The sequence below is a fragment of the Leptopilina boulardi genome, unplaced genomic scaffold (genome assembly GCF_019393585.1).
Source record: "Leptopilina boulardi isolate dan_hultmark-lab unplaced genomic scaffold, ZJU_Lbou_2.1 LbouV2_368, whole genome shotgun sequence".
NCBI lineage: Eukaryota > Metazoa > Arthropoda > Insecta > Hymenoptera > Figitidae > Leptopilina > Leptopilina boulardi.
Window position 1 is genome coordinate 981,646 of NW_026137938.1, and position 13,238 is coordinate 994,883.

At 18.9% G+C, this 13,238-nt stretch overlaps 1 protein-coding gene across 1 annotated transcript in view; it reads right to left on the bottom strand.

The window, feature by feature from the left end:
• The window catches only part of LOC127287263 (ecdysone-induced protein 78C), a 36,719-nt gene extending 28,082 nt beyond the window's left edge, over positions 1 to 8,637 (bottom strand). The window contains exons 1-2 of the mRNA XM_051314101.1: positions 8,506 to 8,637; positions 7,351 to 7,430 (exon numbers count right to left, since the gene is read on the bottom strand). Coding sequence (XP_051170058.1) covers positions 7,351 to 7,430; positions 8,506 to 8,576 — 151 coding nt within the window. The 5' untranslated portion in view covers positions 8,577 to 8,637. The remainder of the gene's footprint in view (positions 1 to 7,350; positions 7,431 to 8,505) is intronic.
• Positions 8,638 to 13,238: the final 4,601 nt, after the last annotated feature.

The window sequence follows — 13,238 nt, forward strand, 5'->3', positions numbered from 1 at the left end:
TGTGTTTTTATAATTAATATTTAATAGGTATTCGTTGGCCCCTGGTACCTGAAAAATTAATTTTTAAAAATAAAATTTTTTCAAATTACTATCTTGTACGAAATTTCCTGGCTCATCTTTTTTCTCATCATAAATTTTTTTTATTTGTATACAATTTTTGAATCAATATACAACTTTAAAAAAAATTTCGTTGGTAAACGTTGTGTACTTCAGCTTCGTAAATTGAATTTTCGAATTTGGAATTTTAAAGAAACTTATTCCGAAATTTGGAAACACAATTATACAACTTTGGCAAAAATGAGAAAAAGAATTGTCAAAATTTGACACGTCATAAGATTACTATTCAAAAAAACACGTGAAATCAGAAAAGGCCAACTTCAAGGTAGGACAGAAGGACTGTTTAAAATTAAACTTTAAAAAAATGTTACGTAAGTAAAAATAAATGTGATTTTATCCAAAAAAATCAGATTTAAATAAAAATAATCGGATTTTTTTATTTTTATTAGTCCTGTTGCTTCCTCATAAAGGCAGTATTTTGTTTTTTTTCTTCTTTTTTTATAAAACATAAATTTGAGACAAGGAAAATTATAAGTTTATTTTTCAGAAGGTTCTTTGGTACAAATTAAAAGAAAAAAAAATTATTAAATTTCTTATATAATTAGCAAATGTATATTATACAACAAATTATTTTCGTGCAGGGGACAAAACCTTAATATAAATTTTTGCACTTATAACTAGACTGCGAGTATCCGATCATTGGATTGAATTGCAGTGAAAGTTATGGCTTTATGTATATATATACACTTTATTTTACTTCAACTATATACTGATGTTTTATTATAATGCATTATAATGTGAATTCGATTTTCCAAACAAAAATAATTATTTTATTATTTATAAAAGTACATATTTTATTAGAAATAATAATTTTTTAGCCGAATTTTTTTCAATTTTTGAATAAAAATTTAACAGAATTTTTTTTTTATACGAATTTTTACATAACAAAATTTTAATTTACTTAATTTTTGATAGAATTTTTATTTGTCCGAATTTTTATTTGATAGAATTTTTAAAACGTCGAATTTTCATTTGTCCGAAATTATAAATGGCCGAACAAACAATAGACAGAAAGATTTCGGCGCAATTTTTGAAAATTGACCATTTAGAAATTATCAAGAAAATCGTGATTGGTCAATTTTACAAAAATTGCGCCAAAATCTTTCTGTCGATTGTTGGTTCAGTCAATATGTAATTTCGGACCGATAAAAATTCGGCGTCTTAAAAATTTTAACAATTAAAAATTTATGCAAATAAAAATTCTATCAATTAAAAATTCATGCAAATAAAAATTCTATCAATTAAAAATTCTATCAATTAAAAATTCGGACAAATTAAAATTTCTGTCATTTATAAATTCGTATCACATAAAATTCGATTGAATAAGAATTCTATTAAATTAAAATTCGATAAAATTAAAATTTTCTCCAATAAAAAGTCATATAAATTAAATGACTATAAAATAAAAATTCTTGTCAAAAATACGGTAACTAAAAATTTTGTTATGTAAAAATTTGTATAATAAGAAATCCTGTGAAATTTTAATTCAAAAATTGAAAATTCGTCTAAAAAATAATTATTTTTAAAAAAAATTCTTTAAAATGAAAATTTTTTAATATTTTTTAAGAATTTTGTTATAAAAAAAATAAACTTTTTTGCTTTTGTTAATCAAAATTCAAAAATCTTATTTATATATTTCTATGTATTTTTTTCTCTCTTTCTTATAGTTGAAGAATTTTAACTGAATTTTCATTTTCTTACAGAGCACATTCTCACTATAAGTATATATAAAAACATCTCAGTATATATATGAAAGGAGGAAGTATGTGAGAACGGAGTAGAAATGGAAGTCTTCTACTTTCATTTCTTCTTTAATAATTTTATTTCAAGTAATGTATTAAAAATTAATTTTTATTTTCTCTTAAAAAAAAAATTTTTTTTTAAATTTATTTCTTTTACCCGCATCGAAATTGAAAAAAAATTATAATATTAATACTTTGCCATTCTCTAAAACTATCATTGACATTTCACTATATGATTAAATGTTACAAGACATGAATCATTGAATCATATTAATGTCATTTTTATTTTCTATTGAAATTTATATTATTTACAATTCAAACAAATTTTTATCAAATTAGATTTTAGGAAAAATTTGTCTAACTTTTTAGACTCGATTAAAGTTTAATCAGTAAAAAATAATAAAATTAAAGTAAACTGAGATTGGAACTGATACTATTTTATAATAAATTGAAATTGGATCACCGAAAAATTAATACAATTTAATTTTCGTTTTTAAATAATTTTTTTTACTCCTAAAATAATCATAATTATTATTTGAGTTAAATGTTTCTTTCAAATAGAAAAATTATTTATTCAAGTAAATATTTATTTGCAATTAAGTAACCAATTAAATATTTTTTCTCATTGTATCTTTATTAAAGATATTTAAAAATTGAAAAAATTATTTAATATGAAAACAAGTTTTTCGTTTACTAATTTACTTTTTTTCCATTTTTCGAAATAACTTTATTGTGCGAATATCTTATAAAATAAATTGGACTGTAAGTTTTGAAAAAAAAGTGTTTCTATAGCTTAAATATTAAATATTGGTATAGAACTGTATTATGAAAAATGAAATGCATTTTTAAGTATTTGAAGTAGTGATATAACATTACTACATAGATAAATCTGAATTAACCGGTTTTCCAGGTTCATTACTCTCAGCAGCACATCTCCTTTCTCGACAAGTGAACACTGTGTCTGGTTACCACACTCAGTCGACAAATTTTCTCAAATGAAGCTTTATCCTTTTTCCAAACAAGTACTCTTATTTTTATACAATATATTATTTATAACATATTATTGTCATTAAATAAATATTTTTAAAATTAAAAAAATAACATTTTGCGAAAATCAATATAAATATTCTGTTATAAAATATTTCTAATGAATTCGAGGGAAAACAGATTTACAACTAAATTTTAATTAGAATTCGTTTATTAATTTAAATTAGAGAAATTTTTTACTAATTTTTAGTTATTTTTCACTAAAACTTTGATAAAAAAAAAATTAAATCAAATAGTAATATTTTACTAAAAATTAGAGAAAGTTTCTGTTTACTTATTTTTCACTAAAACTTTAGTAAAAAAAATACTACTAAATCAAATAATATTTTAGTAAAAATATTACTGAACGTAATTGCAATATTTTACGAGTTAATTTTTTTATGTTTGCAAGAAATAAAAAAAAATTGTAAAACTTTGTAATAAGTACACAATGGAGAAAAATAAATCTAATTCAATCTAGTAATATTTAACTAAAAATATTACTAAATCAAATTCTGATATTTTACTAAATTAAATAGTAATATTTTTTACCTTAAATTAATCACTAATTTTACTATAAATTAGTAAAAATTTCTACTAATTTTTAGTCATTTTTCACTAACACTGGTTTAAAAAAGAATGAATCGAATATATTTTACGAAACATTTTTACTTCATTAATTACTAATTTTACTAAAATTTAGTGAAAATTTTTATTAACTTTTGGTAATTTCTTATTCAGGGTAGCCACGGGTCAAGGAAATCAGGAAAATCATAGAAAAGTTAGGGAATTTTATGAAAAGGACTGGAAAAATATCAAATTTTTAAAAATGCTACTAAAATTATAATTTTTGAAATTTTCAATTCATGTTTTTGCTTCTAAAAATTATTGTCTTACATTTTTGTAATTGTAGGCCTCGAAACGACTTTTGAAAGAAAAAAAAGTCATTTTAGTCGATTTACATTACAAGAAAAGTCTAAAAAGTCCATTTTTTTATTTTCAATAAATTTCATTAGTTGATAAATATTTTATTATCATTCAACAATTTATAAAAATTAAATGAAATTTATAAATTTCTTAATAAGAATGTTTCACAGAAATATTTTCAACGATTTTTCTTTTTAAATCACCGGATTAAACTGAAACAAATTTTCAGAACAAATTTTACCAAAAATAATTTAAAGATACATTAAAAAAAAAAAGAAAATTTTTTCAAGTCTTATGCATATTATTCGAATTTAGAATTTCGGAAAATGTTTAAAAAAATTAAATTTTCGAAGAATTTGATTAAAATATTATTGAAAGAAAAAATTAATTTTAAATAAAAATTTGTGAAATAATTGAATTTCAGAAGATTAAAATAATTAATTTAGCGAAGAATTTTTAATAAAAGTTTTAGAAATAATTGAATTAGAGAATTTTAGAGCATTTTTAATTGAAAAATGTATTAAAAAATTCAATTTTTGATTTATGATTTTTGAAATCTTTTATTTAAATTTTAATAAACTTGAATTATTGAATTTTTTTAAAAATTAGTCTTGTATTTTATTAATTATTATTATTAATCAAATTTCGATAAATAAAAATTTGAACAAAATAAAAATTGTTTAATGAAAAATTTTATAAAAACTTGAATTTTTGAAATTTTTTAAAAATTATAAAAACAAAAAATTTAATTTTAAAGAATTAATAATTAAAAAACGTTTTATGTAATTGAATTTTTGAAAAACTTGATTAAAATTATTAAAATTAAATTATTCAACAATTTCAATTTTAAATTGAAATTTTAGAAATAATTCTATTTTAGAAGAGTTCGAGTTAAAAATTTGAGAAATAATAATTGAATTTCAGGAGATTCTTAATTGAAACTTTCAATTTGAATTGGTGAAATTTTTTGTAAAACTTTAGACAATAATTGTATTTAAAAATTCAAGTTAATATATTTTTTTTAATAATTCAATTTTTAAAATTAAAAAAAAAAGTCGAAAAAGTCGTACAATCTAAGGCCTGTTATTGAAAAGCTCTTGAAGTATTTTCATTAGGGTCGGGGAAAAAATTTTAATTTTGATTGGAAATCAGGGAAAAAGAAAATAATATTTGTGTGTCAATCCTGTTAATTTATTTATTTAATACATATACCCACAGTCCTTTGAGAACCATAAACGGTATAATAAAACTTTGCTAAAAACAATAAAAATAAATCAAATAAAATTATACTAAATATTTGTAAAAGTTTGTATTAACTATTAGTAATTTTTCACTAAAATCTTATTAAATAAACTAGTAAAATTAAAAGCGCGCCAAATTGAGTATTTAATTGTTTGTTAAAAATAAATTAAAGATTAATATTATCAATAATAATTTTAATTCAATTATTTTCTAAAATTTCTATTCAAAATTTATTATCCAAATTTTCAATCAAAAATGAACTTCAATTAAATTATTATCCAAAATTTCAATTCAAATTCAATTATCTCTCAAAATTTTCAATTCAAAATGAACTGAAATTCAATTATTTTCCAAATTTAAAATCAAATAAAATTTAATTATTCTCAAAAATTTGAATTCAAAATTAATTGAATTTTCAATAATTTGAATTTAAAAGCATCTAAAACTTAATTATTTCTAAAATTTTCCATCAAAAAATTTTTTTTTTGAAATTTAATAAATTCAATTATAACTGTAAGGAAATTCAATTATTTTGAACTATTTTAATAATATTCTTTGAAATTTCAACTATCTGAAACCATTTTTCAATTACAAATGATTTTCAAATTATTGTATTTTGTCCGCATTTTCTAATAAATTTTTAGTGAAACATCTAAAATTTTAATTACAAAACACTTAAAGTTTCGATTAATTTCAAAAATCTCAATTTTAAATCTTTGAAAATTCAATTAAATTTAAAAAATGTTTTCCAAAAATTGTTTGATAAATTATTTTTAGTTCTGTAAAATTTATTAATTGTTTGAAAATTAACAATATCTTTTGAAATTTAATTATTTCTAAAAATTTCAACTTTAACCCTTCGAAAAGGATTATTATTAAAAAATATTTTTTATTTAAAAATCTGTAAAATATTTTTGTTAAAATAAAAAACAAATCCACTTTTTTTTGGAATATAAATCGACTAAAACGACTTTTTTGTGTCTTTAAGTTGATTCGAGGCCTGTGTTTTTATAATTAATATTTAATAGGTAATCGTTGGCCCCTGGTACCTTAAAAATTAATTTTTTTCAAATTACTATCTTGTACGAAATTTCCTGGAGCATCTTTTTTCTCATCATAAATTTTTTGTATTTGTATACAATTTTTGAATGAATATACAACTTTAAAAAAAATTTCGTTGGTAAACGTTGTGTACTTCAGCTTCATGAATTGAATTTTCGAATTTGGAATTTTAAAGAAACTTATTCCGAAATTTGGAAACACAATTATACAACTTTGGCAAAAATGAGAAAAAGAATTGTCAAAATTTGACACGTCATAAGATTACTATTCAAAAAAACACGTGAAATCAGAAAAGGCCAACTTCAAGTTAGGAGAGAAGGACAGACCAAGCATTTTATTATTATATAATATTACTTTTAAAAAATAAAATACATAAATATATAAATAATAATAAAATAAAAAAATTTTAGTAAAAATTTTTGAAAATTTCTTTTTTTTAGTCATTTTTTACTAAAACTATAGTAAAAAATATTTCTAAATCAAATACATATTAATATTTTACAAGAAATTACTAATTTTGCTAAACTAATTATTAATTTTACTACAAATTAGTGAAAATTTCTATTAATTTAAATTAATAAACGAATTCTCACTAATTCAAATGTAGAGTGTTACAATTTTTTTTTTCCTTTTTTTTTATAGATTTGTACACAAATCGTTATTCTTTAATAGGCCCAACTTCAATATGACATATTGAATTATTTGTTTACTTGCAAATTAATTCAAATCACCAATTTAATTTTAAGTAGCATATTAAGACCCAACATTTAAAAGAACGCCTGCAATTGGTGAACACACTATCTATATATGTATATAAATATATATATATATATATATATATATATATATATATATATATATATATATATAGTTGGTACACTTTGAGCTTTATTCATAACTCAGGTAAAAAAAAAATTCTAGGAGAACCGGAAAAACTGGTATCAGTAGCTATATATACAGCAATTTCATGTTAGTCATTAAAAATATTTAAATGAAGAAAAATATATTTTGGTAGTTACGAATTTTCTATTTATGTTATGTAATTTATTATGTAGAAATAATAATAATAATAATAAAAATGATAATAATTATAATGTAAGACGAGATAAAAAAATTAATCCTGCACAAATTTTAAAAAATACGGAAAATTAACATATAAAATAGGCAATATACTTTGAATTGTCAAAATTTATTTTCGCATATAAACTGACAATAAATTTTTTTAGGAACTTACCTGCGTTACGTACTTCGGCACCAAAACCAACAGTTTCCAAAGAATTTTTGCTTTCCTCTACCTTTGTCTCGTTCTTCACACTGCGAAAAAAATTCAAATTATTAAAATTTAAATGAAATTGAAAATTTTAATTTACACCATATTTTTATTAAAAAAAAAATTAATTAAATATTTATATATTTAAAAAAATATTTATCATCTTTTAAAAAAATTGAATTTTTCTAACAATTTGTATTTATATTTATAATAAATATTTGTATATTTCATAAATACAATATTGTATTTATTATTTATTTTTTATTTATAACAGTTACTTACAGTAATAATAATAATTAATAAAAAATATTAATTAAAAATAATAATAATAATAGTTAATATTTTTAAAATCAGTCTGATTTAAATTATTCAACATTAAAGTCCTGTAATTACCTCTTTTTTCAAAAAAAAAAAGTTTCGTTCAATATTAATGACCTTTTATTATTTAAAATTAAATATATATGGTTTATTAATAAACCATCGTCAGTTAATCCTTTATAACTAATATTTATTTTAAAAAAAACTAAATGTTTTTACTCAATAATAATTTACAAAAAATATTAATTATTCAAATAAATATCAATACGATTTGAAAATAAAAAAGTATAAATTGATAATTTCAAAAATATTATTGTTATAAAAGGAAAATTGAAAATTCTGTAAAAATTTAAAATCATTATTAAATATACATATATAGAGATAGGAAAAAATCTAATGAATAATTCTATATGATTAAGTTGCAAACATGCTATACAGACGTTATTTAAATAATATTGTCAAGATAAAAAAAAAAAAAAACGTTTTTTATTTCAATAAAAATGATTATTCTTCATGCTACATGAATTCAAAATACAACCCTTTTCAAAAGAAATCAATACCCCGAACAGTAGAATTGTTTACAGGCCTTTAAATTTTACTTAAGCTGAATTACACGTTAGCTAAAAAAAAAAAGAAAGAAAAATGACATTAAAAAGAAAGGAAAAAAAACTCGATATATTTTTATTTGCATTTAAATAAGTAATTGCTTTTTTTATTTATTAAAAAAAGAAAATAATTTTTTTTTCCAGAATATTAGCAGAAATGAAATTGGAAATTTCCCGTCTTTGGAATGACAGTTACCTGATGACAGTTGAATCCGCTATTGGACTTGAGGGTGTAATTGAGGCCGTATTTCTGTCCTCCAAATTCATTGTTCATTATTACGTTAAAGGATAAAAATCTTCATTAGGCCAAAAATTCAACTATCACCGAAAAAAAAGGAAAAAAAAATGGAAATCACGTTATTTCACAATAGTCACTGATAAAAAAAATTAATAACGAGAGAAAGAGAGGGAGAAATATATATATATATATAATTTTTGACTTTGGTTTTATTTTCGTCGCACTGCAGAATAATAATAATAATAATAATAATAGATGGATTAAATTTTTATTATTATTATAAATATATTGGAACTATCGATATATATATATAAAAAGAAACACAGAGTCTATTTTGTTGAAATCGACCACGAACCCGGATGTAACAAAAACAATTTATAAACGACGTTTCCACCACCTCTATTCTCTTTACTGAAATCTATTCCCTGCAACCCTGCGCCGCGTGCACCTGTTTTATCTGTTGGGGTTGAAAAATAAATGTACGCAAGCGCAAAACCTTGCGAGGGTGGAAAAGCTTCTTATAATATGCAGTTATATACTTGAAAATTAAAAACGTTCAATTATTATTATCAAAATCAATTGGTGCATTGTATATGTATCTTTAAATTAAAATATCATGAAAAAAAAATTACATTTTAAAAAAATGCAATTTTTTTCCAAAATTGCAAAAAGAAGAAAAATATCTTCAATTTTAATGGGAAAAAAAAGCTATGAGGACTCGAAAAATGTTTAAAAATTAAAGAAACTTTTTGATTTGCTTTTCTTTAAATTAATCCCCTCTGAAAGTGCCTAAAAACAAAACTCCAAATACTATAAATTCGCAACAATCAAAAGTAAATTGAAAAAAATTTATTTTTAAAAATTAATTTTTAAGGTAACAGGGGCCAACGAATACCTATTAAATATTAATTATAAAAACACAGGCCTCGAATCAACTTAAAGACACAAAAAGTCGTTTTAGTCGATTTATATTAAAAAAAAGTGGATTTGTTTTTTATTTTAACAAAAATATTTTACAGATTTTTAAAAAATTTTTTTAAAATAATAATCCTTTTCAAAGGGTTAAAGTTAAAATTTTTAGAAATAATTAAATTTCAAAAGATATTGTTAATTTTCAAACAATTATTAAATTTTACAGAACTAAAAATAATTTATCAAACAATTTTTGGAAAACATTTTTTAAATTTAATTGAATTTTCAAAGATTTAAAATTGAGATTTTTGAAATTAATTGAAACTTTAAGTGTTTTGTAATTAAAATTTTAGATGATTTCACTAAAAATTTATTAGAAAATGCGGACAAAATATAATAATTTGAAAATCATTTTTAATTGAAAAATAGTTTCAGATAGTTGAAATTTCAAAGAATATTATTAAAATAGTTAAAAATAATTGAATTTCCTTAGAATTATAATTGAAATTACTAATTTTCAAAAAAAAAATTTTCGATGAAAAATTTTAGATGCTTTTAAATTCAAATTTTTGAAAATAATTGATTTTCAATTGAAATTTTGTATAATAATTGAATTTCAATTGATTTTGAATTAAAATTTTGGGAAATAATTGAATTTTAATTGATTTTTAATTGAAATTTTTAAAAACAATTGAATTTTATTTGGTTTAAATTAAAAATTTGGAAAATAATTGAATTTGAATTGAAATTTTAGAAAATAATTAAATTTTAGTTAATTTTCAATTGAAATTTTAGAAAATAATTGAATTTTAGTTGATTTTGAATTGAAAATTTTTAAATAATTGAAATTTAATTACAATTTTAGAAAATAATTGAATTTTAGTTGATTTTGAATTAAAATTTTGGGAAATAATTGAATTTTAATTGATTTTGAATTGAAATTTTTAAAAACAATTGAATTTTATTTGGTTTAAATTAAAAATTTGGAAAATAATTGAATTTGAATTGAAATTTTAGAAAATAATTAAATTTTAGTTAATTTTCAATTGAAATTTTAGAAAATAATTGAATTTTAGTTGATTTTGAATTGAAAATTTTTAAATAATTGAAATTTAATTACAATTTTAGAAAATAATTGAATTTTAGTTGATTTTGAATTAAAATTTTGGGAAATAATTGAATTTTAATTGATTTTGAATTGAAATTTTTAAAAACAATTGAATTTTATTTGGTTTAAATTAAAAATTTGGAAAATAATTGAATTTGAATTGAAATTTTAGAAAATAATTAAATTTTAGTTAATTTTCAATTGAAATTTTAGAAAATAATTGAATTTTAGTTGATTTTGAATTGAAAATTTTTAAATAATTGAAATTTAATTACAATTTTAGAAAATAATTGAATTTTAGTTGATTTTGAATTAAAATTTTGTGAAATAATTGAATTTTAATTGATTTTGAATTGAAATTTTTGAAAATAATTTAATTTTATTTGATTTGAAATTGAAAATTTGGAAAATAATTGAATTTTAAAAGATTTTGAATTAAAAATTTTGAAAATAATTAAGGGGAGGCACCACCCCCAATTTTGACCCACTTAAATTTAAATTATTAAATGAGGTTATATTTTTTTTCTTGCATCATTTGGGTCCTAAAAACATATAAGGTGGTCAAAAAAAGAAAATTTTAATTTTTGACCATTTTAGAATTTTTATTTTTTGAAAAAATTAATATTTTTGAAAATCCATGCGAGAGATTCTGACAAATCATTAAAAAAGTGTGGAAAAAATTTGACGATGAAAAATACTTAAAATTGTGAAAGAAGATACATATTTAATAGGAGAGTGCAATGATGTTTTAACTTATATTTTTCGCTCTTTTTTTGAAAAAATTAAAATTTTTGAAAATCCATGCGAGAGATTCTTAAGAATCATTAAAAAAAGCGTGGAAAAAAATTGGCGATGAAAAATAGTCAAAATTGTAAAAAAAGATAGATATTTAAAATATTAATTTTTTTAAGACTTTAATTTCTAAAATGGTCATAAATTAAAATTTCATTTTTTGGACCATCCTGTATGTTTTTAAGACCCAAATGATGCAAGAAAAAAAATAGAACCTCGTTTAATAATGTAAATTAAAGTGGGTCAAAATTGGGGGTGATACCTTCCCTTAAATTTTATGTTTAATTTTGTATTGAAAATTTTAAAAATAATTGAATTATAATTGATTTTAAATTAAAATATTTGGTAATAATTGAATTTGAGTTGATTTTGAATTGAAATTTTGGATAATAATTTAATTTAAGTTCATTTTTGATTGAAAATTTGGATAATTAATTTTAAATAGAAATTTTAGAAAATAATTAAATTTTATTTCATTTTAAATTGAAAACTTGGTAAATAATTAAACTTTAAATTGAAAATTTTGGATAATTATTGGATTTTTAATTGATTGTGAATTAAAATTTGAGTTAATAATTGAATTTTAGTTTATTTTGAATTGGAATTTTTAAAAAATAATTCAATTTTATTGTGGTATTTTTTTTTAAATTATAAACAATTGTTAAATTTCATAAAAATTTTAATTGAAAAATAATTTTGATGTAATTGAACTTGTGATGTATTTCATTAAAATTATTAAAAATAATTAATTTAGTGAAGAATCATTTTAGTTCAAAATTTGTGAAATAATTGAATTGAAGAAGATCTGAAGAAGATTTAGATTTTATACTAAAAAAATGTATTTTATTTACATTTTTTTCAAATATAAAAAAAAATGTCGCATTTTAATAAAATAAGTCGATAAAAGTCGTATTTTTGAAAAAGTCGTATAATCCGAGGCCTGTAAACATATAATTTTCATTATTATCATTTAAGATTCTAATAAATTAAATTATTATTGGTAATATTAATATTTAATTTCTTTATAACAAACAATTAAATACTTAGTTTTTCGCGCGTTTAATATTGCTAGTAATTAATAAAATACAAGACTTGATGCATTATTATTTAATTATTTATAAAAATACATTTTGAAATTAGTTTTTAATTGTTTAAAATAATTTCATTTGTTTAAACAATTTTTTTAAATTAATAATTTTAATGATAATAATAATAATATAAAGTTAATAATTTAAATTAAATAATTTAACAATAATAATTAAATGTAACATAAAATTTATAATAATTAATAATCTTATCATTCTTAATACAAAAAAAATGTTTATCAAAGAAAATATTTTTTTTCATATTTTTATATTTAACTAATTATTTTAATTTATTCAAATCTGAATTTATTAAATATTTCAAATTATTCAAATCTAATTAATTGATTAAATAATTTATGTATATATCAAATAAAATTCTATTCGGTTCAATAACATTCAGTAGATATAAATTTCAATCTTATCGGGGGTTTTTTTTTTATTTTCATGAAAAATTATTTTAACAAAAAAGTAAATATTTTTTTTCATATTTTCAGATTTAATTAATTTTTTTAAACTTTTTTTTTTAATCTTCTGTTAACTTTATAGCATTTTATGAAAAAAATGTTAAATATTGTTTATAAGAAAAATTTTCATTAAAAAATTTTTACTTTTTTCAAAATTGTTTAAACAAATAGCATAATAATAATAATTTTTTCTCTCTTTAGTTTAAAAAAATGGTAAGTTATTAGAAAAAATGTGTTAAAAAACAGAATTAGATGAATAATAAATTGTTTGAACAAATAAAAAATTATTTAAATAAATAAAAATTATGTAAATAATTAAAAATATATTAC